We start from the raw sequence: 26,521 nt of genomic DNA, 5'->3' as shown, positions 1-26,521 counted from the left end.
GAGGGGGCGTGACGGTCGCGGGGGCTGCCGGGAGGTGCGGCGGCGGCGGCGGCGGCGGCGGCGGCGGCGGCGGCGGCGGCGGCGGCGGCGGCGGCGGCGCGGAGCGCGGCGCGATGCAGAAATACGAGAAGCTGGAGAAGATCGGGGAAGGTACGGACGGGACGGGACAGGACGAGGCGGGGCAGGGCAGGGCAGGGCCGGGCCGTGTGGGAAGGCCCGGCCGGGGCCGGGGGGCCGGTGCGGCAGTGACCCGGCTGCCCGCAGGCACCTACGGGACCGTGTTCAAGGCCAAGAACCGGGAGACGCATGAGATCGTGGCGCTGAAGCGGGTGCGGCTGGATGATGATGATGAGGTGAGGGGAGGGGGGCCGGGGCCGGGGCCGGTACCGGTGCCCCCCCACCCCGAGCCCCCCCGAGCGCTCCCCTCTCTCGGCAGGGTGTGCCCAGCTCCGCTCTGCGGGAGATCTGCCTGCTCAAGGAGCTGAAGCACAAGAACATCGTCAGGCAAGGGGCTGGGGGGGTGGGCTGCGAGGCTGGGGGTGGCAGGGGGCGGCTGCCCCCCTCCTCGGGCGCCCCCGGGGCCGGGGGGAGCCCCATCCCCCTCTCCGGGGCTGGTCTCGCTCCATGGGCTCGGCCGGGCCGTGCGGGGGCCTCAGGGTCCCCCCTTCCCCTCGCAGGCTCCACGACGTCCTGCACAGCGACAAGAAGCTGACCCTGGTCTTCGAGTTCTGCGACCAGGCGAGTTGCCGGGACTGGTGCCGGGGCAGTGCCGGGGATGGGGTCACAGGTCCCGGCACCTGACACGGCCCCCGCTTGCTTCTTCCCAGGACCTGAAGAAGTACTTCGATAGCTGCAACGGGGACTTGGACCCAGAGATCGTCAAGGTGCGTTTGGGGGGGCTCTGGAAGCCCTCGGGGACATGGCGCTCGTCCTGCCCTGGCTGCGGCATCGCGGGCCGTCACAAGAAGCAGACCGTGGCGTCAAGGGGCTGATGCATCGCACACATCGAGCCCGTGCTCTTTCCCGTAGTCGTTCATGTACCAGCTGCTGAAGGGCCTCGCCTTCTGCCACAGCCGCAACGTCTTGCACCGAGACCTTAAACCCCAGAACCTCCTCATCAACAGGGTGAGGGCCAGGGAGTGGGCGAAAGCCGGGGCTGTGTGCTGGCGTGAGTTGCCCCAACTGAGCCCGGATGGGGTGGTTATGCTGGGGAGCCGGCGGCTGGCTGTCCCCAGCTTGCCGCTCTGTCTCTCCCTTGTTTTTCTGGTCAATGGGAGAGGGCGAAGGGTCCGGAGCAGCGGCTGCTGTCGGCCCCGAGGCGTGGGGCGGGCAGCAGGACGGGGCATCCCCTGCGTTGTCCTGCTGATGCGGTGCTTTCACTGTAGAACGGGGAACTCAAACTGGCCGACTTTGGCCTGGCCCGGGCCTTTGGCATCCCCGTGCGCTGTTACTCAGCAGAGGTGAGCTGGGAGATCTGTGCTTTTGCTGGAAGCCTTCTCCTGGATGGGGGCTCAGCCGTCCTGTCCCCCGGCCAGCTGAGCATCTCCCCCATCCCTCCACGAAGGTCGTCACACTGTGGTATCGGCCCCCAGACGTGCTCTTCGGCGCCAAGCTGTACTCCACCTCCATCGATATGTGGTCAGCTGGCTGCATCTTTGCAGGTAGTGCTGGCACAGGGGGCTGCCGGCACAGGGGGCTGTGGCTGGCAGGGCCACAGGACCGCAGGGCACATCTCTTCTCTATTCTCTAGAGCTGGCCAACGCGGGGCGGCCCCTGTTTCCAGGGAACGATGTGGACGACCAGCTGAAAAGGATTTTCCGATATCCTTCCAGTGCCGCGTGGAAGCTGTGGCGGGAGGGGGGCCACCCTTCTCTCCTGGGCAAGGGAGCGGGAGGGGGCTCTGCCTGGGTTAGGTGGGGGTGGGCTGGGTGACGGGTGACTCCTGCACTGGCCACAGTGGTGGCCCTTGACCATTGCCGTCCCCACGCTGCTGGGAACCCCCACCGAGGAGCAGTGGCCGGCCATGGCCAAGCTGCCAGACTACAAGGTGAGGTGGGGGTGGGCCGGAGGGGGGGGGCTGGGGCAGGTGGGCGGACGGTCAGTGCTCACCTCTCTGTCCCCAGCCCTACCCCATGTACCCTGCCACCACCTCCCTGGTCAACGTGGTCCCCAAGCTGAACGCGACCGGCCGGGACCTGCTGCAGGTGAGCGCTCTGCCCATCCCTCCTGCCTGTCCCTCCTGCCTGCGCTCCGGGGCTTCCCCAGGAGGGAAGGGGGCTTTGCCTTCTTGGTGTGGGTGCCCTCTCCTCTTGCAGCCCCCTGCCTGTTCTGGGGGGGCTGTGGGGTGGGGGTCCCGTGGCTCGCCTCACCTCCTGTCTCCCCCACCCCCAGAACCTGCTGAAGTGCAACCCAGTGCAGCGGATATCGGCGGAGGAGGCTCTCCAGCACCCCTACTTCACAGACTTCTGCCCTCCCTAGGGACCCCCTGGCACTGGCCAGGCCCTGCGCTGAGCCGGGGGGCAGCACCCCGGTTCCTGGCATGCTCCTGGCAGCGGCGGGGAGGGGACAGCCCCCCAGAGCGGCGGGGAGGGACACGAGGTGAGGATTGAGGTGCCAGCACCCGGGAACTGCAGCCCCCTGCCCCCCCCGCCCCCTCCCCCAGTATTTATTAGGTTTTTAACCCAACGCCACACGGGTTCTGCCCCAGCTGCGGGGTGCTGGTGCAGCCCCCCCCTGCCCCTACCCCCCCAACCCCTCTGGGGGGCCAGGGCTGCTCCCGGGACTGGCCGAAAGGGCACAGAGCCCTCCCTGGGGACACAGGGCCATCGTGCTGGTGGAGGGACAGGACACTCCGGGACCAGGCGTGGGGACCCTGGTGGGGGGGAACCCCCCCACCCCTCCTCTTCCTGCTCCCCCCCGGCCCCTTCCCTGGCAGGGGAGGGGGTCCTGGGTGCCAGCTCCCTGGGGGGGGGGGGAGGGTGCGCCCTAATTTCTTTTCTACCGTGCTGCTGTACGTGGGTGAATGTGCGTGTTTGTTACCTCCATAAAGAGCTTCCCTCTCCCCAGCGCCTGCCTCCTCCTTCCTGGGGCACTGGGGACCCCCGGCTGCCATGCACCAGCCCCCCCTTGCCACCCCCAGCCCCCCGGCACAGGCCTGCCCTGTGCTGTATGGCCCCTGCCTGTGTGTGTGTCCCCCCCAGCAGCACAGGAGCCAGGGCTTGGGGTAGGTCTTTAATGGGGTGGGGGGCCGCAGCAAGCGGGCATCGCATGTACAGCACAGCGGGGAGGGGTGCGGGCGCAAGCAGCACATGCAGGTACATGGGAGCAGGACCTGGGGGGGCCCTGCCGCCCCCAGCCCCCTGCCACCCCCTCAGTTGTGGGGGGGGGGCCAGAGCGGGGCACCTCAGGGCCCGGTGCCAGCCCCGCAGCCACGTGGGGTCCCCCGGTCCCAGGGTGGCAGGGGTGCCCGGATCTGCTGCCAGCGGCCCCCCCAGTCCCGTCCCCCCCGTCCCGGCCGGGGGGCATGGGACTGGCCCCTCAGCAGGCAAACTCCTCGAAAGCGCCTAGAGCCGGGTGACGAGGTAGCACGTTCGGGGCGAAGCTGAGGCTGTCCGTGTGGCAGCGCAGGGTGGGACGGGTGCTCTGGGGGAAGGGGGGGGGTGTTGGTCGGGGGCGGCCAGGGGCTCCTGGCGGCCGTGCCCCGGCTGTGCTGCAGCCGCCATCCTTGCTCCCCTGTGCCAGCCCATGCCGGGGGGCTTTGCCCCCTGTTCCCCACACGCCCCTTGGGCTGCCCCAGGACCCCCCCCACGTCCAGGGGGGCCCAGCACGCAAACCCTGCAGAGCAAGGCTGTCCCCGTCCCCCCTGTCCCTGAGCGGCCAGCTTCCCCCAGGACCGGGGCTCCCTCCTGCCCCGGCAGCGTTCCGGCGGGGGGGAGGCTGGGGTGGCCCCTGGCCAGTGGGGGTATGGGGGGGGCCCTGGGCAGGGGGGACCTGGGGGACACAGTGCCGGGGAGCGATGCATGAGGATGGGAGCGGAGCCAGTGGGGGGGTGGCCCCCACACACCGGCTCCAGGGATGATGCCAAGAAAAGCCTGGGATGGAGGGAGAGGGGTGTGGACCCCCGGGGCCTGCTTGCAGGGAACGGGGTGGGGGTCCCTGCCCGGGGAGGGGGGGGGGGTCGCAGCCCCCCTGCGGGGCTGTGGCCACATCCTCCTCGCCCCTCGCTGCACCCCGGCCGGGGACCCCCGTCCTCCCCTGGGGGGGATGCAGCCCCACGGCCCCCCCCGTGCCAGCATTGCGGCGGTGGGGGCTCTGGGCACTGTCCCCCCCCCCGGTGTAGAGCCGGGATCTCTACCTGGGCCCCGGCGGGAGCGGGACAGCGGGGCTGCCCGGGACCGCTGGATGCTCCTGGCGGGCGGCGAGGCCGCAGGACGGACGGACGGACGGGCGGACAGAGAGGAGCGAATGAGTGCGCGGGGTCCGAGCGGGAGATGGTGCCGGTCCCGGGGCGGGATGAGGCCGAGCAGCAGATGGGTGGGATGAGGTGCGAGGCCCCCCCTTGCCGGCTGTGCCAGGGGAGGGGGGACGGGGCGGCCGGGTCGCAGCCCAGGGGGGTTGGAGGGGTGCTGGGGGGGGGGGTGTGCAGCCCCCGGCGGGGCAGGGCCGGGCGGGCTGGGGGGGTTACCAGGGTGCTGCTGTCACTCCTGGGGGTCCTCCTCTTCTCCTTGTACAAGCTGAGGAGTTTGTCCCGGAACACCTGGGGGAGATGGGTTAGAGCCCCCAGCCGCGGGCCTGAGCACCCCCCGGCCGTGGGGCAGTGTGGGGGGCCGGGGGGCTGGGCGGGCACTCACCTCGTACAGGTAGTCGAAGATCTCCAGGATGGTGAGGAGGCTGGCACCGATGAAGAGTCCCATCTGCCCCCCGATGTCGCCTGGGCAGGAAGGCAGCGTTAGAGGGGGGCTGTCCCTCCCGACCCCCCCCCCCCAGTCCCCCCGGGCGCTCACCCAGCAGCCCCGCCACCTCGTATGCCTTCTTCTGCTCGATCATCTCGTAGTTCAGGGCCTCAAAGAAGATGTCCAGGACCAGCACGTTGTCCCTGGGGGGGGACAGATGGGTGCGGGATGGACGGATGAGCCATCAGGCGGCATCCCCAGCTGTGGGGTGTGACGGTGGGACGGGGTGGAGGGGTCTGCCCTGTGCTGGGGTGGCACAAGGACGTACTGTGCCATGCCGTGCCGTGCCATGTTGTGCTGTGCTGTGCCATGCCGTGTGGTTTTCCCTGCGCTGGGGCAGATTTGCACAGGGGAGGCAGTGCCGTGTTGTGCCAGTTCACGTATGCTGGGGCATGCTGTGTGGCCATGCCGTGCCATGCCATATCACATTGTCACGCCGTGCCGTGCCGGTTCCTGTATGCTGGGGATGCTGTGTGGTCATGCCATGCTGTATCACATTGTCATGCTGGGCCGTGCTGTATCACACCATTATGCCGTGCCATGCTGTATCACACTGTTGTGCCGTGCCGTGCCATGCCAGTTCAGGTATACTGCAGGATGCCGTGTGGCTGTGCCGTATCACACCGTCACGCTGTGCTGTGCCGTGTGCTGGTGGGGCCGTGGGTCAGCGCGGTGGTGGCACTCACGCGATGTACTGCTCCGTCTTGTTGAACTTCTTGGCCAGGTACCTGGCGGACGCCTTGCTGGGGATCTTCACCATGGAGAGCTCTTTGCCGTAGCGCACCATGGCACAGGGCGTGCGGCAGGCACAGTACTCGCTGTCCTTCTTCACCAGGAAGTCTGGGGAGGGCACGCGTGGGACGGGGACCACCAGGACTGCGTTGCCGTGACCCCTGCCCACGTGGGGGGGTCAGGCTGCTCTGAGAATGGAGCCCGGGCCCTGGCCAAAGCCCGGGTGGTGGCGGGTGCCGGTGGCACAGGACAAGCATGCTGTGAGCGCTGCTGGCAGGGGAGCCTGGACCTGCGTGTCTGGGGGTCTGAGCAGGCAGGGACAGCAGTGACCCCCATCCCCAGCGAGGGCACGGGGATGCTGGTGCCACATTTGCAGTGATGGAGCCTGGCAGGGGAGGCGAGGGGTCCCAGGGACGAGGCTGAGGGTGTTGATGGAGCGCGGCTCCCAGGGCGAGACCCGGGGCTGGGTCGGGGACACCAGAGACAGCAGGGCTGGGGTGGGGGCCAGGGTGGGCAGGGTGCCGCCAGTACGTACCCAGCGCAGGGTCGGCGCACTCCTTGTACTGCTCCGGGGTGCAGACGTTGGCGTTGCCTGCGGGGGAGGCAGGAGTTGCAGGGGCAGGAGGGTCTCCCCACCGCCCCAACCCCGCAGTGGCTGCCCCCGTCCCCAGCTCACCCGGCATGTGCACCATGCGGCAGTTGCAGTTCTCAGCCAGGTAGCGGGTCTCGCAATCCAGGCGGCAGGCGGTGATGCTGTAGTTGGTGAAGAAGTCAGACTCGATGGGGGTGGCCTTGCAGTCCCCCCAGGGTGGGGGCAGGTACACCAGCTGCCGGCCATGGCTAAGGAAAACACGGCATCCCCCGTGTCCCCAGTCCGCGGCTCCCACCTCCCAATCCACCGTGGTGCCCTGTCCCTTGGGCAGAGCTTGTCCTGTGCAGCCAGTGTGGGGGGGTCACACCACCCTGGAGACCCCCGCTCTCACTCCTGCTCCCTTCTTGCCGGGCACAAGGATGGGCATCGGGGCCGGCATTGCCCGCAGCCAGTGCAGCAGCGGGATGGAAGGGGCCAGGCGAGGGACAGCATGTGGCACCAGCTGGGAGCATGTGGGAGCCAGATGTGGTGGGGGGTCAGCATGGACCCCTGCACTCCCCAAGATGGGCAGCACCCAGAGGGGCAGTGGGAGACCGTGCCGTGGCCAGTGCCAGGAGCGTGCTTGGTGGGGAAGCGGTGGGGCTTGGCAGGGTGCCCATGGGCGCCGAAGGTCACGCACCCGCCGTCGCTGCACTCCCTGCCGCCCACGCCACGAGTGCCGGCGCACATGGAGACACCCACTCGAGATACCTAAATTTAGGTGTCTGGCTGCGTGAGCTGGCTGCCGCCCCTGCTGACGGTCTGTTCGGCAGGAGGCTGCGGGGGGCGGGGGGGGGGGTGTCGCTGCTGAGAGCCAGTGCCTGTGGCAGGACCGAGTGGTCCCAGTGTGGGGCTGCCCCATACCATGCCACGGTGATCCTGGCCGCTGCAGTGGCAAAGCTGCCGCACCGGTGGTTTGGTACCTGCCGTGCTGCACGGCTCAGCACGGGATATCCCCGTGGGGACGGCTGTTGGCTGTGCCAGGACTGCCCGAGCCCCGGGGGGGTCTGTATGCCCACAGCCCTCTCCCTGCACCGCCCAGGCAGAGCGGCCGGATACCCGCTGCTGCTGGCAGGACACGAAGGTCTGGAAGCCAGGCGCCACGCCGAAGCCCAGCTGGTCGATGAAGGGGGGCTCCTCCTGGCTGTGGATCTGCACCTTCACCCCCGCCTCGTAGGAGGTCTCGTCTGCAAGGCAGGGAGGGCGTCGGGGGTGCGGGGCAGCAGCCGGGCGTGGGCAGGGCTGCGGGGGGGGCCCTCACCCGTGTCCCCCCAGACGGGCAGGTATTCCTCTTGCTGGACATTGAGCATCAGCTCCAGGCCGTTCCCCGCGCCGCCCTGCAGCGTGGTCAGCACCTCCCGGCCTGGTCCCCCCGAGTTGAAGGTGTAGCACTTGCCGAGGCGGGTGAAGATCTGCAGGGACAGGGCAGGATCCTCAGCGCCACGGGGGCTGCCCGTGGGACAGTGGCATTCGGGGTGCTGGGGGACGGGAGCTGGGCGCCCACCTGCCCTGCGCCCACTGAGCGGGGCTGGGGCGGGGGGATGCAGTGCCCGGGGACCCAGCACAGCCCCGGGGCAGGATCCCAGTGCTCCCCATGCAGGATCCCATCACCCCACCAGTCTGTGCCCAGGGAAGGGGCTGGTGCATCCATCTCTTCCCCTTTGGGGCCAGCGTGGGGCTGCGGATGGGGCGATGGGGCGACTGCTGCTGTCCCTGCCCCAGCGTGGTGTCCTCAGCTCTGCTGGGTCCCAATGGCCCTGGGGGATCCCCGCCCCATGGCCTGCCCTGCAGACCCCAGCGCTCACTGCGGCAGAGGGATGGTCCCTCCCCAGTCCCAGCCAGGCGGGCTACAGGACCCCGGCCCCTTGGAAGGCCCCCACAGACCCCCCCACCTGGGGCTGACCCACCTCTTCCCACAGCCCCCCAGCACAGAAAAAGCCTCCACAGGCCTCCATGGCCACTTCTCAGCGAGGAGAGACCACCTGCCCTTGCCCCCCCATGGCACCCTTGCCCCCACAGCCCCACGCCCCCCTCCCCACGGCCAGCTGTCCTGTGGGGACTGGGACTGAGAGCTGCACACTCCGGCCATCGCCCCCCCAACCCCGGTCCCCCCGTGCCTGCACTGCAGCCGCAGCCCCACATCCCCCCGTGACTCCCCATCTCCACCACGCTTCCCCACGGCCCCATGGGTGCAGGGTGGGCAAAAGGAGCCGCCCCGGGGCAGCGTGGTGGGAGCTTTGCCAAGCACCTGGGGCTGGGGGACACACGGCAGGCACTGTGCCCCCCCACCCCACCATTGTCCCACAGCCTGCGCAACCCTGCAGCTGACCGCCCCACAGCCTGCACACCCCATGGCCCCAAAACCTGCTCAGCCCTGGGGGTCCTGCCCAAGCCCTGCCCAGGGCAGAGCCAGCCGGGGCTGGGGCTGCTGTGGGTCCTGCCCTGGGCAGAGCCAGCCATGGTGGTGGCCATGGCCATGGCGGTGGTGCTGGCACTCACGGCGGTGAAGTTCTCGGGGCCACAGTCCCGGCTGCGGGAGCGGCAGCGCAGCAGCATCTCACGGGTGGGGTGCCCGGCGCGCTGGTAGAAGGCGCCCAGGTCGTAGCTCTTGCTGGGGAAGAAGCCGGCGAGGTCGGGGGGCCGCCCCAGCGCCCGCAAGTAGCGGGGAAAATCCTCCCTCCCCACCGCCAGCAGCTCCCTGCCTAGCCAGAACAGGTCGTTGGGGGTGAGCTGGGAGCGCCGCACGCGGTTCTCGTTGCAGAGGGTGATGGCAGGGAAGACAAGGACGCGTCCCTCCGCCTCGTCCAGCACAGTGACGCGGGGGTACGCGGTGTGGTGCCGGACCCGCTCCCTGACCTTCAGCAGGAAGGCGCCCAGCGAGGCCAGGAAAGTGCCAGCCCAGAGCAGGCGGCACGGTGCCGGCACCCCCGGCACAAAGACGCGCCCCAGCCCGTGCAGCTCTGCCGGGGCTCTGCAGGGGGATTGGGTTTCAGCACGGCTCTGGGGGGACGTGGGGCTGCATGGGGACACGTGAGTGGGAGGACACGAGCCGGGACGGTGATGGGGACCAGGGCTGGGCTTAGCCACGGTGGCAGAGGCCATCATCCCCACCAGGACCTGGGAGCCTGCCCCATGCCAGGGACCCCAGGGACCAGCACCCACAGCCAGGGCCCCCAATGCCCCCAGAGCCCCCAGGGACCAGCACCCAGGGGCAGAGACCCTGCCCAGACCCCCCCAGCGTGACCCTGAACTGAACAACCCTGAGCCGCCTCCCCCCCCCCAGACCCCCAACTCCCATTCTCCCTGACTTACCCCCTGCTTTGTGCCTCCAGGGCAGAGCCCCATCCCACACAGGGGCCCATGGCCCCCACCCCACGGAGGGGCTGCCCCGGGCACAGGGGGCTGCAGCCATGGCCCCCTCAAGTCCCGTCACTGACCCATTGCCTGGGGGTGGGGGGTGGCCCAGGGGGCCATAACTGCCCCATGGGGTCAGGGCGCCCCCCCCCTGCTATAAGGTGCCCCCCCCATCCTGCCCCACTGGCGGCGGGGGGGTGGGGGGGGGATGCTGCTGTGGCAACGGGCTGCTCCCAAAGAGGGGAGCCGTCACCATGGCAACGCGCTGCCCAAGGAGGAAGGGGGGGCGGCTGCCATGGCAACGGCTGCCCGGCACAGGGATGTGCTGGGCCCGGCAGCAGCTGGGGGGGGACAGGGATGGGGACAGGGACAGGGACACGGCCCCGGCACTGCCAGCCCTCCTGGTCCCCACGCTCGGGGTGAGCCACCATCAGGCCCCCCCAGCCCTGCCGGCCCTGGGGGGGGAAGTAACCGGGGGGGCACAGCCCCAGCCCGGATGGTCCTTGCTTTGGACACTTGCCATGTGCCTGGGGATCTCGGGGACCCCGGGGATGGGGCTGGGACAAGACGCCGCGCACGGCCGACCTCTCCGGCCCAGGCACGGGATGGGAGCCCTGGCAACCCCAGAGCCCATGGCCACCAGACGGGACACAGTGCCGGGAGCTGCCGGCTCAGCACCGAGGCCCAGGGCAGAGGATCATTATCTGTGGCTAAGCCCCAGCATTAGCTCTGTATTTTCAGCTGGCAAAGTTGCAGCGGGTGCAGTTGGAGGCTGGACTGACCTGGGCTGAGCCAGGCCAGGGCAGTCCCGTGGGGGGGCTTCGTGTGCTGGGGACCACCACGGCTGCTCAGGCAGAAGTTTCTCACCACCCGTCGGAGACGAGGCGGCAGCAGGACCAGTTGTGCAGCACACGTGGGCAGAGCCAGACCCTCCCAGCAGTGACTGTGACCCTGGGGGCAGCGGGAGCAGCACAGCACAGCGTGCACATGCCAAGATCATCAGCACAGGAGCAAAGACGGGTTCCCGCGCACCCCTGGGGCAGGCACCGGCCCCCCACACCAGCGGCACGCCAAGGCCCCGGTGGCTCAGCCACACTCCTTGGAGAGGCGCCGGCTTCCAAGGTGCAGCGAGCTGCTGCCATGCAGCATGTGCCACCCCGGGTCCTGCTCTGGGGACCCTCGACCCTCCTACGGCACATCCCAGCCCTCAACACCCCGAGGCTGCTGCTGCCTGGCCCTGCCACAGGGGCACCGGCAGAGCTGGTCCAGCAAAGGGCATGGGGAGCGCGGAGCTGCCAAAAAGGGATGGTTTTCAACTGAGCTCCCAAGGAAAATTAATTTCGCGCACTAAAGAGTCTTAAGCTGATGGTAATTGCTGTTGTGATAGCGCAGCCAAGCCCACGGTGATGGCGATGGGGACTGAGCAGAGCTGTGCACAGCGGGCGCAGGCTGCCCAGCTCCACCGAGCACGCTGCTTCCCTGGCGCTGTTGCAGCACGAAGGATGCGCCTGTCCTGCCTGTGCCACCGCCCCTGCCCATCCCTCCCGGGCAGGCGCTGCCCCAGGTGGGTCTTGCAGGACCCAGCACAGGCTGCCCGTGGCCAAGGTTTGCCTGGGGGACCCGAGCCCTGGGTCGGGGGTCCCTGTGCCCACCTGGGGCTGCACGGACAGGGCAGGGAGGGCACCTCCTCCCATCACTGCCCCACTGCCCACAGCAGCCCATGCCTGCAGAGGGACGTGGCAGCCCTGCTCCCCCCCCCCGCCACGCTCTGGCAGCTGCCAGCATCCTGGCATGTCACCCAGGGGTCAACACACAGCCCAGGGGACGCAGCTCGGCCCCGCTGGCATGCCACCGGGGCATGGCAGGTGTGGTGGGAGCACACGGGCACTGGCAATCCCCCAGGTTGAGAGCAGAGCGGGTGCAGCCCCAGGAGCAGCAGGGGGTGCTGGGGGCAGCACCGGGGCCAGGCACCCACGGTCTGTGGGGGGACAGCTCTGGCGCAGGGGACCCCCACCCGCACCAGGGCAGGCTGCACGGAGGAGCTGTGGGCGTGGGAGCCTGTGTGCAAACAGAGCCCGGGAGAAACAGCTGCTGCTGCTGGTGCCCAGGTGGCATCCAGGGCTGTCGCAGGGAGCGGAGCTATGGGCTGTACCTGTGAGCATCCTGTACCCACCAGCATCCCCTGCCCATGCGGCTGCACGCAGGCAGAGCCACCCGGCCCAGCGCAGGGCCCCCCGGCTCAGCATGGCTCCAGCCTGGGTGCTGTTCCCAGCCGCCTGGCACCCCTGCAGCAAGTGCGGGGCGGGGGCACCCCTGGCTGGCAGCCGGCCCGCCGCAGTGCCCGGGGAGGCGGGCAGAGGCTGACGTGCTGCAGGCGGTGGGACGCGCCGGCGGGACGGCCACGGGTCGGGAGAAGGGGCTCACCCTGGCAGGACACCCGCATCCATTCACGGTTCCCGGGGGGGCACGTGGCCACCCCGCCCCGGTGCAGCCCCCTTCTCCAGCCGGGCACCGCGCCCCGAGGCCGGCACTCACCACGGTGAAGTTGCGGGCGGTGCAGTTGGCGCCGCGGAAGGAGCACTGCAGCAGCATGTCGGCCAGGTCGTGGCCGGTGCGGTTGTAGAACTCGGCCATGCTGAAGGGCTTCGCCTTGAAGTTCTTGAAGTTGGCCTTGTCGCGCAGGGCGGCCAGGACGTGGGGCTCGGCCAGCTGTGGGTTGCTGATCTCGTAGCGGTCGTTGAGCAGTGCCAGCAGCTCGCCCACGTGGTACATGTCGTTGCGGGTGATCTTGGAGAAGCGGAACTCGTTGAGGTTGCAGATGGTGATGGCCGGGAAGGTGAGGTTGTGGGCGGCCACCTCGTCCAGCTTGGTGACGTGGGGGTAGGTGAGGAAGTAGGCGACGCGCTCGGCGCAGACCAGCAGCAGCAGGCCCAGCGAGCCCAGGAAGAAGGCGCCCCACAGCACGCGGCGCAGCGACACGGCCCCGTAGGCGAAGACGTGGCTGATGCCGTGCAGCGAGGAGCTGTGGGCGAAGGCCCGCAGGCTGGAGAGACCCTCGCCCTCCCCGCTGCCCTCCGAGCCCGCCCTCATCCTTGCCGCCGGGCCCCGCGCTCCCCGCCGCCCTCAGCCCCCCAGCAGCCCCCCCCGGGCCATCGCCGCGCTCAAGGTGCTGCGGGCAGGGCGGGCAGGGAGAGGCAGGGCGAGGGCAGGGCAAGGGAGGGCAGGGCAGGACCGGCCGCTCCGCCCCCCCCGCGCTGCCGGTGCCGCCCGGCCGGTGCCGCCGGCCAGCGCGGCCCCGCTCCCGGTCCTGCTCCCGGTCCCGCTCCCGGTCCCGGCTCCGCTGCCGCTGCCGCCGCCGCGGCGCAGCCGCTGCCGCTGCCGGTCTGCGGCCGCCCCCCGCCCCCGCCCATCCCGCGGCGGCTCCACCCGCCGCCGCCCTCCGGCGAGCATGGGGGGGGGGATCGGCGAGGAGCCGGGGGGCCGGGCAAGGCTGGGGGGCTGCCCCACTGCAGCCCTGCTCCTCTCCCTGCCTCCCCCCACCTCCCGCTCGGCCCTGGGCTCGGAGCCCCCGCTCAGCCCGGCGCGGCGGGGGGGGGTCCCGGCTGGGGGCACTGCCCGGGCGGTGGCTGCAGGACCTCCCCGCCCCGGGCCCTGCTGGGCCCCCGCACCGGCGGCTGCAGACCCGGGTGCGGCCCGGAGCCCCTCCCGGGGAGGTTGGGGTACGGGGGGCACAGACCCCGGGGGGCGGTTGGGGTGGTGGCTCGGCAGGGTCGGCAGCAGTGCCGGGGGGGTGGTCGCCCCTCGGGCCGTGCCAGTGCCAGCCCCAGCCCCAGCCCCGCCACGGTGGGCCCCGGGACAGGGGACACGCAGCGAGTGGCACCACGACTGACCCGGCACGGCGGGGGCAGAGCCACCCGCTCCCCTTTCCCGGGGCGACCCAGGGGACCCCTACCCTGGGGGGTGACACAGGGGACACCCCCCCACCCCGTTCCCACGCAGGACACTGCCATCCCCGTGGGCAGCACAGCCGGCCTGCAGGCAGCTGCCCGTCCCCGGGAATGTGCAGGCAGGGAGAGGCGGGGTCAGCACCGCCAGCCCCGCCCCCAAATCAAACGTCACCCCTTGGGGGTGCAGTGGGGGGTGAGTGGTGGGGGGAGAGCGGGGCTGGTGCCCCCCCCCGCTGCCCGGTCCGGTCCCGGCTTGGCCCGCCCCCCCCCCCCCCAGCACCGCACCACACCACACGGCAGAGCCTCCACAGCCGCCTTCCAGCCCCGGTTTATTGGGGAGCAGCAGGGGGGCACCCCCGGAGCAGGCACTGCCCCCCCCAGGTCTGCCCCACGCTCAGGACCGGTCCTTGGTCTGCTGGCGGATGAGCTCGGCGTAAAGACCCCCCCGTCGCACCAGCTCCTCATGGGTCCCTGCCTGCAGGGATGGCGGAGACGGTGTCACCCATGGGGCTGCCCACCCCCTGCCCGCCCCTGCCCACCCACCCCTGGCACTGGGCACTGCTCACCTCGGCCACCCGGCCCTGCGCCAGCACCACGATGAGGTCGGCACCCTGGATGGTGCTGAGGCGGTGGGCGATGAGCAGCACCGTGCGGCCCGAGACGGCGCGGTCCAGAGCCTCCTGCACCACCTTCTCTGACTGGGCGTCCAGCGCGCTCGTGGCCTCGTCCAGGATCAGGACGGTGGGGTCCTTCAGCAGCGCCCGGGCGATGGCAATGCGCTGCTTCTGACCCCCCGAGAGCGCCATGCCGCGCTCGCCTGACGGGGACAACCGCGGGGATGCCGGTGTCACCCCAGCCCAGGGAGAGACCCCCGCCCCGAGGATGAGAGTGGAGGGGTGCAGGGGTGTTCCCACACCACCTCCTGTGCCAGAGCCAGGGAACCCCCCAGGAACACCAGGATCCTCCTTCCTGCGGGGAGCCCGGCACAGCCTCATGCTGGCAGTGACTGGCAGCCAGTGTCCCCGAGGGGACTTGGGCTGCATTGGCCAGGGTCTCATGCTCGTCCATCTGTCCCGAGGGGTGGCTGGGCTGGCTCGGGGGTGCCTGCTTGCCTGCCTCCCACCCCTGCCATACCCCACTCCGTGGCACAGAGCCCGGCACATACCCACGATGGTGTTGTAGCCCTCAGGGAAGCTGCGGATGAAGCCATCGGCGTTGGCGAGCTGGGCCGCGGCGTACACCTCCGTGTCGGAGGCTCCCGGCTTCCCGAAGCGGATGTTCTCCATGATGGTTGTTCCAAAGAGCACCGGCTCCTGGGGCAGTGTCCGGCCTGTCAGCACCAAGCCCCAGACGGGTTCCCTGTCCGGCACCTGGGGGAAGCACCCCATGGCAGCCCCACGCCCCACGGCAGCCCCAAACCTGGCTGATGAAGCCGATGACCTGCCCTCGCAGCCAGGAGGGGTCCAGGGAGGAGATGTTGTGGCCGTCCAGGGTGATGGTGCCCTGCGTGGGCTCATAGAACCGCTCCAGCAGCGCTGCCACCGTCGACTTGCCTGCGAAGCGGAGCCCTCAGCCCCACGGCACTGCCCGGCTGCCCACCCCCATGCCCCCTGGCTCCAGCCATGAGCCCCGGCCTCATGGAGAGCTGCTGGGCAGGTAGGAGGCATGGAAGCCGGTTCCCAGTCCCTGGCGCCCGCTGGGCTCACTGGGCAGAGGACTGGGGTGCAGGAGGATGCGCCTGGGGACTGGCAAAGGGCTGAGCTGGCGTCCCCAGGGAGGCCAGGCTGGCTCCTGGCCCTCTGGTTGGGACGTGCTGGCCAGGGGGTCCCCTGCCCTGGGGGTGTGGGGAGGGCCAGGAGGCCCAGGGGGCCATGGCCAGGCCGGTACCTCCTCCGGACGGTCCCACGATGGCCACCGTCTTGCAGGGGGGCAGGGTGAGGCTGAAATCCCGTAGGACCGGGTAGCCGGGGCGGGTGGGGTAGCTGTGGGGAGAGGAGCGGGAGGCTGCGGGAGCAAGGTGCCAGCCCCCCAGCCCATGGGGTGGCTCGGGGGGCCGGGGCGGCTCACCTGAAGGAGACGCGGTGGAAGCAGATGCGCCCGAGCAGGGAGTGGCTGGGGATGGAGGTCCCCCCCCGCAGCGCCACGCTGGGCTCCAACGTCAGCAACTCGAAGACGCGGGCGCCGGCGCTCAGACCTCGCACCACCTGTGGGGATGGCGGCGGGAGCAACCCCGGCCCCTGCCCCCAGCCCTGGGGGGCCAGCGGGAGCCCCCGCCCCACCTACCTGCCCAAACAGGATGGAGATGTTGGCCATGGACCTGCGGTGCACAAGGGGAAAGGCCGAAATCGGGGCTGCGCCCCGGGCAGGCTGTGGCATGCCGGGGGAGCTGAGGGAGGCACCATGCCGGACCCTGCCCTTACCTTTGCATGGTCTGCGAGGCCACCAGGAAGGACATGAGGTCGCCCGGCGAAAGCTCATCCCCGGCCATCAGGGAGCCTCCCACAAAGATGGTTCCCAGGACGATACCTGTGGGGTGCAGGGTAGAGGTAGGACCCGGAGGGGGTCCTGCCCCACAGCACCACCGGGTCCTGCCTCATGGCACCGCCAGGTCCTGCCCCACGGGACCCACTCACCATTGAGTGCCAGGTTGGAGAGCCCCTGGAAGGCGGCGATGCCCATCCCCAGCCGCTCGTTCAGCCAGCCGGCGCGGTCCACCTCGGCGCAGTACAGCCTGCGGGCAGGGACGGGGCTGACGCCTCCCCAGCCCCCTGCCACCCCCACCAGGGAAAAGCCCCCGCTGCCCCCTTACCCTGCCTGCTGGTCCTCCATGGCGAAGGCGCGCACCGTCCGGACATTTCCCAGCACCTCGTCTGCCACCCCAGTGGCCTTGGCCACCTGCAGGGAGAGGGATGGAGAGGGGGGCTGGTGCGGGACACCCCCTGCTCCGGCCCCGCGGGGATGGCGGGGTCCCTTGGGGGGCTGGTAGGGCTGGGGGGGGTGTCAAGTGCAGGGTTACCTGCTCCTGCGCCTGGCGGGAGAGGCTGCGGAGAGCAGCGCCGATGAGGGTCCCGGCACCCACCAGCGTGGGCAGCGCCACGAGCAGGAGGCCAGTCAGCTTGGGCGAGAGCAGGTAGAGCGAGACGAAGCAGCCCGCCATCTGGGTGCCGCTGCGCAGGCCCTGGGTGGGGGCAGGCAGGGGTGGGTTCTGGGGGCTGGGGCAGGGCCGGGGTGGGGGGCCGGTACTGCCGGCTGCGGGCCTCACCTGGGAGATGGCCAACTTGAAGGAGGACTTGAACTCCTGGATGTCGGCTGTCAGCCGGTTCACCAGCTGCCCCGTCCGGTTGGCGTCAAAGAACGCCACGTCCTGCCTGCCAGGGCGGGAGTGGTGGTGGGCTGGGGTGGTGGGCTGGGGGTACCCCCGCGCACGCTGTCCCCTGGGGCATTTTACCGTAGCAGGGAGATGAAGAGTGCCTTGCGCATGCTGCCCGCCACCTGCTCCCCGACCCGTGCCAGCAGCGCGATGTACCCGAAGGTCAGCAGCCCCTGCAGAGGAGAGGGGCTCGGGAAGGGAGCAGGGGCAGTCCCCCAGGACCCCCCCACCTGGCTCGGGGTGCCAGCACCCACCTGCAGGCAGTAGACAGTGAGCAGGCTCAGGGCCGGGCACCGGGCCTCCTGCAAGTAGCCGGTGATGTGGCCACGGGCACAGCGAGCCACCACGTTCACCAGCTGCCCCAGCAGCACGGGGATGCGGACATTGAGCAGGGCTGCACCCAGCGCCAGCTGCAGGGACAGCGGTCGTCATGCCGGGTCGTCACGCCGGAGCACAGGGACCGCGGGCACGAGGGGGACCATGTCTGCCCACCCACCCCTGCTCACCACCACGGCTGCCGAGAGGGCCAGGAGCTGGGGGCGCAGGAAGGTCCAGAACGCCGGCCAGTCGAAGGAGGGCTCTGGCTGGGGCTGCGCGGGCTCCAGCGTGACAGGGACGGCGAGGACGGGGACGGTGGCCTCCTGGCAGCGCGCGGCCGTGCCCAGCAAGCCAAACACCACGCAGCCCGTGGCCGGGCCGGCCAGGAGCAGGCAGCGCAGGGCCGGTGGCACGGGGCGGGGGGGGGGGGCGAGGGGGGCTGGCGAGCCCCAGGCGCCCCCCTCCATACCTGAAACTGGGCAGAGGGGTGAACACGGGGCACCTGAAAGGGGGGCCAGTCCCTGGGACATGGTGGGACGCGGTGAGGGCTGTCCCCCCCCTCGGCACGGCCAGCCTCCCCGTGCCACCCTGGGCCGTCCCGGGGCAAGAGTCGCTCTCGCCCCCCCTCAAGGCACTCCTGGGGTCCCCACTACGGGACTCCCTGCAAGCTGAGCGCCAGCACCCAGACCCCTCCGCTCTTCCCCCGTCCCCCCATACCTGCGTTTGCGATCCCACCGCCCCCAGCCCCGCTGCCCCGAGGTGCCCGCGTACCCCCGCGCCCCCCCGGGAGCCCCAACCCCCCCGCACTCCTGTCCCCGGGGACCCCGGAGTCCGGTCTCCCCCCACCGCACCCCCAGCTCCCCAAAGGACCCAAGATTTCGGGATCCCCCCCCACCCAAGGGACCCAGGAGTCCGGGCTCCCCGGTCGCCTCCCCCCCCCACCAAAGCCCCCGGCTCCCCGGTACCTTCGCCCCGGGGCGGGGGGCGGCCGCAGCGCGGCAGGGACCGAGCGGAGCCCGGCCCGAGCGCCGAGCGCCCGCAGCAGCAGCAGCAGCGGCATGGCGGCCCGCCGAGCCCGGCCACCCCGCGGGGCGGCACCGGGGCGGGACCGGGGCCGGCGGGGGCGGCACCGGGGCGGCACCGGGGCCGGAGGGGGCGGGAGCGGGGCGGCACCGGGGCGGGCGGCACCGGCGGCGGAGGGCGGAGCCCCAGCACCGCGGCCCGGGCCCTGCGCCGGCCCCGACCCGCACCAGCCTCCCGGGGCCTCGAACCCTCCCCCCGACACCCCTCCCCCCCCGGGCCCCGCACCCCCGTCCTCCTCGGAGCCTCCTCCGGTACCCCAGGCCCGCCGGGGGCCTCGCTCCTCCCCAGGCCCCGCTCCGGGAGCCCGGGCCCTGCACGGTGTGTCCCCCCTCCCGGGACCCGCACCCCCCGCTCCGGGACCCCGCACCGGTCCCGCCTTACCCGCGCTCGGACCCCGCTCCCTACTGCGGGGAACACCACCCCCCCCCCCCCCCCCGCGGTGCCGGTGCCGCTGCGGCCATGCCCGGCGGCGGGACGCGGTCCCGGCCCCGGTCCCGGGGCGGGTGCGGGACCAGGTGAGCGCCCGGCACTGGGGACACCGGCCCCGCGGGGACCGCGCCAGCGCCGAGCCAAGAGGTGAGCCGGGGCGGGGGCACGGGGGGGCAGCGGGGGCCGGGGCGCTGAGCACCGGGGACGGGGGTCACCGGGGGACGGGGACACGGGAGCGGCCGCCTCAGCGCGGCCCCGGGCAGTCGCGATGCCCCGGAGCCCCCCGGTGCGGGGTCACCCCGCTCCTCCCCGGGGTCCCCAGGCCTGGCCGCTGCGGGGTTGCTGCACCCGGGACCCCCCCACACCCGCACCTGGCCCGGCTGGGGGGACACCGGGACACCGGCTGCCGGTGCCCGCACGTGGCAGATGTGTCCCCACGGGGTCATCGGGGTGCCCACGTCCCCACGGGGTGCGAGTGGGCCCATGAGGTCCGGGTGACTCCGTGGGGCCATCGAGGTGCCGCTGTCTGTGTGCGGGGCTGTCCCCACGGGAGTGTCCCCACGGGGTGGCAGCGTCCCTGCGGCGTGTGTGTCACCGCGGTGCTATTGGGGTACGTGTCACCTCGGGGTGTGTGTCACCGTGGGGCTGTCATACTGCCTGTGTTCCTATGTGGGTGCCTGCGTCCCCACCGAGGTGCGTGTATCCCTGCGGGGACATGGGGGTCCCTGTGTGACACAAGTGGCACCGCGGGGACACTGGGGCGTGCGTGTCCTAGCAGGGGTCACCGGGGTCCTTGCCAGGGGTGCGTGTCCCTGTGGGGCCCGTCTGTCCCCACGGGTGCCCGTGTCCCCCGGGGCCGTGCCAGGGCGTGCAGGGGAGCAGCGTGACGAGGGGGGGTCCTGGGCTGCCCTGCCCAGGCACTGGGGTCCCCTCGCCGGCCCTTGGCCCCCCCAGCTGTTTACACCACCCGGGCTATTTTCGGGCGCCCCAGCCCTGTGGGTATTTTTGGCCGCCCGGTGCGGGGCACGTGGGGGAAGGGCCATGCCGGCGTCACCAGCTGGGACACCCGATCCTGGGGGACACGGTAGCTCTGTCCCCAACGGGGAGTTGCACAAGGCCGGGGGTCAGTACAGGGACGGTGTGTCCAGCAGTGCCTGGGTCTCTGCCGGCCACGGCCGCATCCCTCCTGCTGAATCACTGCCCCGGGGCTCCCTCGTGCCTGCGGCCTCGCCGCACCGGCCCCGGTGCCGTGAGTCAGGCCCCGGCAGTGCCGTGGCAGGGTGGGGCTGGACAGCATCACCCACCTGCGGCCGCCGGCCTGGCCGGGCACTGGCACCGGCCACAGGAGGGGACACTGGTGACGTGCGGGGCTGCAGGAGCATCGGCCGGCAGCGGTAAGGGGAGGGCAACGGGGGCCGGACACAGGGGTCCCATCCTGCCCCAGGGGGTGGGGGTCCCATCCTGTCCTGAGAGTTCAGGGGTCCCATCCTGTGCCGAGGGGTGGGGGCTCTTGTCCTTCCCCAGGGGGTGGGGGTCCTGTCCTGCCCTGAGGAGAGGGGGGTCCTGTTTTTCCCCAGGGCAGTGGGAGTCCTGTCTTGCCCTGGGTGCTGGGGGTCCTGTCCTTCCCCAAGGGGCTGAGGGTCCTGTCCTGCCACGAGGGGAGGGGGGTCCTGTCCTGAGAGTTCAGGGGTCCCATCCTGGCCCCAGGGGAGGGGGGCCATGTTCTTCCTCAAGGGGCTGAGGGTCCCATCCTGCCCCAGGGGCCGGGGGTGCTGCCCTTCCCCGGGGGGGTGGGCATCCCATCCTGCTCCAGGGGGTTGGGGGTCCCAAAGTCCTCCAGCGGAACTGGGGTCCTGTGTTGCCCCAAGGGGCTGGGGCTCCTGTCCCAAGGGTTTGGGGTCCCTCCTGCCCCAGGGCCCAGGGGTACTGCCCTGCCCAAAGGGGTTGGGGTCCTGTCCTTCCTCATGGTTGGGGGTCCCCAGGGAATTACAAGGCCACCGGGGCTCAAGAGCTGGCCCTGAGCTCAGTCCCACACCCCGGCTGCTGCCCGGCTCTGCCATGGCTCTGGCCCCAGGGTGGGCTCTGTGAGGTGGGGGTCTGTGGGGAGAGGGCTCCATGGGGATGGGGGTCCACTCCACTTGGACTGTGGGGGCCCAGCACAGCATGGCCCAAGGGGCAGACGTGGGGTGAAGCGGGGGTCTCGGGGGGCCGGGCAGCAGTCTTTCCCTAGGGAGGGAGGACATGGCCCCCATGGTGGGGAGGACATGGCCGGGCACTGGCGGTGATCCATCCGGCGGGCCTGCGTGTTGTGGCTGTGCCCGGGGCCGTGGCCGTGGCTGCGGTGCGAGAGGCCAGCTCAGGCCACCCGAATTCGGGGCACGCGGGCGGTGCTGCGTGACCTTGCCGGCATTTCCGGCTCCCGGCCGCGGGGCAGACAGCTCAGCTTGGCTCGCCCTGGCTCGGCACAGCATCTCTGTGCTCCGCAACTGGGCTCTGGCTGCCCCACGGCCCATGGGGCTGGGTGGGGGGCTCCGTCCCCCCAGGCATCCCCGCTGCCAGGGTCTGTGCCAGCTGGGGGTCCCTGGGTCGCGGCGCCGGGTGCCGATGGGGGTCCCTGGTAGGCGGCGTGGTGGGCGATGGCGGCTCAGGGGGAGTACCGGCGCCTGGAGGACTTCGAGGAGGACTCACCCCCCGGCGAGGAGGAGCTGCTGGTGCATGTCACCGAGGGGCTGCAAGGTAGCGGGGGTCCAGGCTCTGCCGGGGGCGGGGGGATCCGGGCTCCTGAAGGGGAGCAGGTGCTGCCCTGGGGGGTGGGGGGTCACAGCGGGTGGTCTGGGGGGTCCTGGCCCCCCCATGGGGCGCAGGCTGGGGGGGCTCGACTGGAGGGGCGGCAGGGCAGCCTGCCCAGGGGGGGCAGGCAGGGGGGGCAGGCCCAGCCCTGCTGCCTGTGGGATGGGGGCACGAGCCGCCCCATGGCCCTCCAGCTGGTCACAGGTGGGGGGGATCGTGGGTCCCAGGCAGGGGTGCCCCACGGATGAGGGGGCATGGGGGGGCTGGGGTGTGGCGTGCCATAGCCCCGGTTCAGCCCCCTCTGTTTTTCTCTCCTCGACAGACTCCTGGCACCACATCAAGAACCTGGATAATTTCTTCACCAAGATATCCTTGCAGGGCCCCTGCCTGGCCGCTACCCAGCCCTGCCCGTGGCCGGCACTGCGGCGGGGGGGGGGGGTGGGGGGAACCCCGGTGCCGAGGGGGGGCCGGGGGGGTCTGGCACCGCAGGCACACGCTCCTTAACACGGCCCCAACATCTACCACTTCCACCAGAAGAATGGCTTCGCCTGCATGATGCTCTCCGATATCTTTGAGCTGGTGTAAGTGCCGGCGGGACACCCGCCCCCACCCACTGTGCCACGCCACGCCACGCCATGCCATGCCGGGCGGTTGTGGGACGAGAGGCCGTGCTGATCCTCCACCACCCCCAGGCAGTTCCTGTTCGTTGTCACCTTCACCACCTTCCTGCTGTGCTGCGTGGAGTATGACGTCCTCTTCGCCAACCGGCCGCTCAACCACAGCCACGCTGGGGGAGCAGCCCCCGACCGCAGCAAGGTGACGCTGCCCGACGCCGTCCTGCCCGCCCCGCAGTGCGCCCAGAGGTGAGGAGCGGGACCGGGAGCCACTGGCACGGCCGCACAGGTGCCCCAGCGCCGCTGGGTCCCCGCCTGACACGAGTCCGCTGCCAGGATCCGGGCCAGCGGCTGGATCATCTTCCTGCTGGTGATGGCGGCTGTCTTCTGGCTGTACCGGCTGGTGAAGGTGCTCTGCAGCCTGCTGAGCTACTGGGAGATCCGCACCTTCTACATCAAAGCCCTCAACATCCCCTCGGTGAGCGGGGCCACGGGGAGCGGGCTGGCTGGGCAGGGGCCGGCAGTGCGGTGCCGTGCCGGTGTTGATCGGTGTGTTGTTGGTGCAGGAGGGACTGTGCAACTACAGCTGGCAGGAGGTGCAGGCGCGGCTGATCTCGCTGCAGCGCCGGCAGCAGATGTGCGTGCACAAGAAGGAGCTGACGGAGCTCGACATCTACCACCGCATCCTGCGCTTCAAGAACTACACGGTGGCCATGGTCAACAAGTCGCTGCTGCCCGTCCGCTTCCACCTGCCGCTGCTCGGCCCCGTCGTCTTCCTCACCCAGGGCCTCAAGTACAACCTGGAGCTGCTCCTCTTCTGGGGGCCCGGATCCCTCTTCCAGAACAAGTGGAGCCTGCGGCCGCAGTGCAAACGGGTGGGCGCCCGGCGGGAGCTGGCCCGGCGCCTGGCACGTGCCATGGTGCTGCTGGGGCTGGCCAACCTGCTGCTCTGCCCCTGCGTGCTGGTCTGGCAGCTCCTCTACGCCTTCTTCAGCTACGCCGAGGTGATCAAGCGGGAGCCAGGCAGCCTGGGTGCCCGCCGCTGGTCCCTCTACGGCCGCCACTACCTGCGCCACTTCAACGAGCTCAACCACGAGCTGCAGGCACGGCTGAGCCGCGGCTACAAACCGGCCACCAAGTACATGAACTCCTTCACCAGCCCGCTGCTCACCGTGCTGGCCAAGAACATCGGCTTCTTCGCCGGCTCCATCCTGGCTGTGCTCATCGTCCTGACTGTCTACGACGAGGATGTGCTGACGGTGCAGCACATCCTCACCGCTATCACACTGCTGGGGCTGGTGGTCACTCTGGCCAGGTGGGTGTGCTGGGCCGGGCCGGCAGCGGGCATGGTGGGCGACAGGGTGGCCGAACGGGAGGTAGAACGCCTGCCCTCTGCCCGCAGGTCCTTCATCCCCGACGAGCACACGGTGTGGTGCCCAGAGCAGCTGCTGCAGCGCGTCTTGGCCCACGTCCACTACATGCCCGACCACTGGCAGGGCAACGCCAGCCGCTCGGAGACACGCAGCGAGATGGCGCAGCTCTTCCAGTACAAGGCGGTGAGCACAGGCAGAGCCGGCTGGGTGGGTGGTGGGACTCCCTCCAGACACCCCCTGACACTCCCGTCGGCCACAGGTCTTCATCCTGGAGGAGCTGCTGAGCCCCATCCTCACCCCCCTCATCCTCATCTTTGCCCTGCCCGGCCGTGCCCTGGACATTGTCGACTTCTTCCGCAACTTCACGGTGGAGGTGGTGGGGGTGGGTGACATCTGCTCCTTCGCCCAGCTCGATGTCCGCAACCACGGCAATCCCCAGGTGGGGGGAGTCCTGGGGCTGGGGGGCTCTCAGGAGTGGGGGGGTCCCAGAGGTGGCAGCCCCGCTTACCCCCCTGCCCCGCAGTGGCTGTCGGCTGGGCAGACGGAGGCCTCCGTGTACCAGCAAGCGGAGAATGGGAAGACGGAACTGTCGCTGATGCACTTCGCCATCACCAACCCACGCTGGCAGCCGCCGCCACCGAGCGAGCTCTTCCTCAGCCAGCTGAAGGAGAAGGTGCAGCAGGATGCGGCTGCCGCGCCGCCCGCCCAGCGCATCCTGGCCGAGGGGCCGCTGGGCGCTTCCCTCCTCTCCGACGACTCAGCGGTGGCGGTGAGCGGGATGGGCGGTGGGGAGGGGGGCACGGGGGTCTCTGGCCGGGGCTACCCTGACCTGTGTCTCCGCAGCCGGATGGCTTGCTGGCCAGCGTCCTGGCCCGGCCCATCCTCTCGGCCAGCGGGCTGGTGTCCTGGGACCGGCGCTTCGCCCAGCCCTGCAGCACCGCCAGCGCCGCCGCCAGCGTCCTGGCCTCCCTGGCGTCACCGCTGCCCGGGCGGACACGCGGCACCTCTGCCGAAAGCCCCGGCTGCCACAGCGACCGCCCGCTCACCGAGGAGAGGTCCTTGCGATGGGGGGTCTGGGGGTGGCCCGGGGGCTCTGCACCCCCCTGGACCGGTGCTGGGAGGCTGGGGGGGCAATGGAGGCGGTGTGGGGAGGGGGTGTCGTGGTGGGGAGGGGGTGTCGTGGCAGGGCCCCACGTGCCACCATGGTGCTCACCAGCTCTGCCCGCAGCCTGCTCCTGAGTGAGTCGCGGCTGCGCAGCTTGAGCCGTTCGGCGCTGCTCTCCGAGGTGGCCTCGGCCGAGATGAGCCTCCACGCCATCTACCTGCACGAGGTGTGTCCCCCTGGCCACGCGTCCCCCAGCTCCCCTGCCCGCGGCACCCCTGGGATACGGGTCCCTGGCCGTGCCCAGCTGCGCCCATCCGGGTGCTCTGCCCGTGTCTCCTGCCCACCACCTGCCATGGGTCTTGCCTGGCCTTGGCACTGGTCCCCAGTCCCGTGCCGGGCTGGCCCCTGCGCTCCCTGCTCTGCTGTGTGACCCCACCCCCCCAGGTTTTGGCCGGGGACCCCATGGCTGCTGCCAGACCAGGTGTTGGGGGGGCGAGGCACTGTGGCCAGCGTCGCTGCAGCCATGTCCGCCCTTCTGCCACCCCTTTGGGGGCAGGGGTGGTGTCCTGCGCTGGGAGCCCCCCTCCCTGCTGCCCCAGGGGGAGGCAGCTTGCCATGATGGGGGGCTCTGACCACCTCTCCCGCCCTTCCAGCTCCACCAGCAGCAGCAGCAGCAGCAGGGCCCTGGGCCCCAGACCGTGTGGGTGGCCGCTGGGGCACCGAAGCCTCCCTCCGTAACTGCAGGTGAGCACCGCACCGGGGGTCCTGGAGGACCAGGGACACGTGCTGGGCCCCATCCCCTGCAGGGCTGTCCCAAGAGATGGGGCAGCCGGGGAGGTCCTGAGGGCCAGGACCCCAGGCAGGGTCGGCTCTGAGCCCCGCTGCACCCCAGGCTCGGCTGCCAGGGCCTCGCAGGCTCAGCACCGGGAGATGCCGCTGGGCGGCTGGGCCGAGGAAGAGGAGGAAGAGGAGGAAGAGGAAGAGCAGATGACGGGCTAGCCGGCCTCGGCTTCGGTGGGTGAGGGTACGGCACAGCCAGGCAGCCATCCCTGCTGCCAGGGTTGCCGCTGATGGACCTGTTTTCCTCCACAGGGTCCTGGGCGTGCCGAATGCTCCCGGTGCTGCCGGGAAAGCTGCCAGGAGGTGCTGGCTGGGACCGGGCGCAGCAGGGGGACTTGCCGCTGCCTGCTGTGCTGCCCTGCGGTGCGGGATGGCCCAGCTAGCCTTGCCCGCATGGGCACCCTGCTCGGGTGTGTGGCCTTGCCGGCGGCCCTGCTGCGGTGCGGGGCCGGGGGTGCTGCCGGGGGCAGCCAGCCCTGCAAGGTGCTATATTTGGGGGGCGGCACAGGGTGCCCGGGCTGCCCCATCCTGGGGTTGGTGCTGTCCCCGCTCCTGCCTTCTGCCCGGGCCTCTGCCCCCCACGGTGCCCTGCCACGGGCACCAGCTGCACCAAGCCGCCATGGGAAATAAAGGTTTACAGACGGGCTGTGCCCAGCGGTGACTGTGGCCTGGAGCCGTCGGGGGGCTGGGGGGCCGTGCCGTCGGGGTGTGGGGCTGTCCAGGGGGATGCTGTGGGGGGGCAATGCCGTGGACAGGGCCAGGGTGGTTTGGGGTGTGATGCTGGGGCGTGTGGGCAGGTTGGTGGCGGTGGTGCCGGGGCGGTGCCGCTCGCCTGCAGCTGTGCAGGTCGGAGCCACGAGGACTGTGGCTGTGTCCCCCCACTCCACCCACCCCCCGTTTTCTGCTGCCCCGTGTCTGCCCCGTCCATGGCCGGGTGACTACACCACAGAGCCCGGCCCAACCATGCCCACCCCACCGTTCCT

General features: G+C 71.1%; 4 protein-coding genes across 6 annotated transcripts; 2 read left to right on the top strand and 2 right to left on the bottom strand.

The window, feature by feature from the left end:
- Positions 1-20: 20 nt before the first annotated feature.
- On the top strand, positions 21-3,061 carry CDK5 (cyclin dependent kinase 5). Of its 2 annotated transcripts, XM_069778534.1 has the most exons (12): positions 21-150; positions 265-353; positions 437-504; positions 678-738; positions 828-884; positions 1,030-1,125; positions 1,386-1,460; positions 1,565-1,661; positions 1,751-1,820; positions 1,987-2,047; positions 2,124-2,204; positions 2,392-3,061. In XM_069778534.1, the coding sequence occupies exons 1-12, from the start codon at positions 114-116 to the stop codon at positions 2,476-2,478; spliced, it is 879 nt and encodes a 292-aa protein (XP_069634635.1). In that variant the 5' UTR covers positions 21-113; the 3' UTR covers positions 2,479-3,061. The 2 variants fall into 2 exon arrangements, with proteins under 2 accessions (XP_069634635.1, XP_069634636.1); XM_069778535.1 differs by lacking the exon at positions 1,386-1,460.
- A 157-nt stretch (positions 3,062-3,218) lies between these two features.
- ASIC3 (acid sensing ion channel subunit 3) lies at positions 3,219-13,023 on the bottom strand. Its single transcript, XM_069778532.1, has 11 exons — positions 12,205-13,023; positions 7,577-7,727; positions 7,375-7,502; positions 6,361-6,511; positions 6,220-6,276; positions 5,639-5,792; positions 5,004-5,095; positions 4,851-4,930; positions 4,685-4,756; positions 4,355-4,407; positions 3,219-3,642 (listed from the first exon to the last, which is right to left on the bottom strand). Exons 1-11 carry the CDS (start codon positions 12,757-12,759, stop codon positions 3,564-3,566), a joined length of 1,572 nt encoding a protein of 523 aa, XP_069634633.1. The 5' UTR covers positions 12,760-13,023; the 3' UTR covers positions 3,219-3,563.
- Positions 13,024-13,928: 905 nt separating this feature from the next.
- Positions 13,929-18,595, bottom strand: ABCB8 (ATP binding cassette subfamily B member 8). The gene is made up of 16 exons (XM_069778493.1): positions 18,270-18,595; positions 17,493-17,779; positions 17,241-17,396; positions 17,065-17,159; positions 16,879-16,984; positions 16,633-16,794; positions 16,426-16,511; positions 16,250-16,347; positions 16,037-16,142; positions 15,900-15,933; positions 15,684-15,820; positions 15,504-15,598; positions 15,036-15,169; positions 14,782-14,929; positions 14,183-14,433; positions 13,929-14,091 (listed from the first exon to the last, which is right to left on the bottom strand). The coding sequence occupies exons 2-16, from the start codon at positions 17,769-17,771 to the stop codon at positions 14,011-14,013; spliced, it is 1,968 nt and encodes a 655-aa protein (XP_069634594.1). The 5' UTR covers positions 17,772-17,779; positions 18,270-18,595; the 3' UTR covers positions 13,929-14,010.
- Positions 18,595-26,182, top strand: ATG9B (autophagy related 9B). Of its 2 annotated transcripts, none has more exons than XM_069778486.1 (15): positions 18,595-18,963; positions 21,438-21,552; positions 21,929-21,974; positions 22,125-22,187; positions 22,299-22,469; positions 22,557-22,698; positions 22,787-23,535; positions 23,623-23,776; positions 23,853-24,032; positions 24,117-24,362; positions 24,437-24,648; positions 24,822-24,924; positions 25,352-25,442; positions 25,591-25,712; positions 25,791-26,182. In XM_069778486.1, exons 2-14 carry the CDS (start codon positions 21,453-21,455, stop codon positions 25,695-25,697), a joined length of 2,364 nt encoding a protein of 787 aa, XP_069634587.1. In that variant the 5' UTR covers positions 18,595-18,963; positions 21,438-21,452; the 3' UTR covers positions 25,698-25,712; positions 25,791-26,182. The 2 variants fall into 2 exon arrangements, with proteins under 2 accessions (XP_069634587.1, XP_069634588.1); XM_069778487.1 differs by lacking the exon at positions 18,595-18,963 and adding an exon at positions 19,029-20,210.
- Positions 26,183-26,521: the final 339 nt, after the last annotated feature.

Source organism: Haliaeetus albicilla, chromosome 2 (genome assembly GCF_947461875.1).
Source record: "Haliaeetus albicilla chromosome 2, bHalAlb1.1, whole genome shotgun sequence".
In the NCBI taxonomy this organism is placed as follows: domain Eukaryota; kingdom Metazoa; phylum Chordata; class Aves; order Accipitriformes; family Accipitridae; genus Haliaeetus; species Haliaeetus albicilla.
The sequence above is the reverse complement of the archived record's forward strand: the minus strand, read 5'-3'. Positions and strand labels throughout refer to the sequence as shown.

Coding starts and splice junctions, on each gene's coding strand:
- ABCB8 (XM_069778493.1), bottom strand. CDS start 17,771: ATGGAGGGGGGCGCCTGGGGCTCGCCAGCCCCCCTCGCCCCCCCCCCC. Junction 17,160..17,240: donor TCACTGTCTACTGCCTGCAG/GTGGGTGCTGGC, acceptor TCTCCTCTGCAG/GGGCTGCTGACCTTCGGGTA. Junction 14,930..15,035: donor TCATCGGCTTCATCAGCCAG/GTTTGGGGCTGC, acceptor ACACTGCCCCAG/GAGCCGGTGCTCTTTGGAAC.
- ASIC3 (XM_069778532.1), bottom strand. CDS start 12,759: ATGAGGGCGGGCTCGGAGGGCAGCGGGGAGGGCGAGGGTCTCTCCAGC. Junction 6,277..6,360: donor CCGCATGGTGCACATGCCGG/GTGAGCTGGGGA, acceptor CCTCCCCCGCAG/GCAACGCCAACGTCTGCACC. Junction 5,096..5,638: donor AAGACGGAGCAGTACATCGC/GTGAGTGCCACC, acceptor GTCCCCCCCCAG/GGACAACGTGCTGGTCCTGG.
- ATG9B (XM_069778486.1), top strand. CDS start 21,453: ATGGCGGCTCAGGGGGAGTACCGGCGCCTGGAGGACTTCGAGGAGGAC. Junction 22,470..22,556: donor GCCCCGCAGTGCGCCCAGAG/GTGAGGAGCGGG, acceptor GTCCGCTGCCAG/GATCCGGGCCAGCGGCTGGA. Junction 24,925..25,351: donor ACGCCATCTACCTGCACGAG/GTGTGTCCCCCT, acceptor CCGCCCTTCCAG/CTCCACCAGCAGCAGCAGCA.
- CDK5 (XM_069778534.1), top strand. CDS start 114: ATGCAGAAATACGAGAAGCTGGAGAAGATCGGGGAAG. Junction 151..264: donor GCTGGAGAAGATCGGGGAAG/GTACGGACGGGA, acceptor GGCTGCCCGCAG/GCACCTACGGGACCGTGTTC. Junction 1,461..1,564: donor TGCGCTGTTACTCAGCAGAG/GTGAGCTGGGAG, acceptor CCCTCCACGAAG/GTCGTCACACTGTGGTATCG.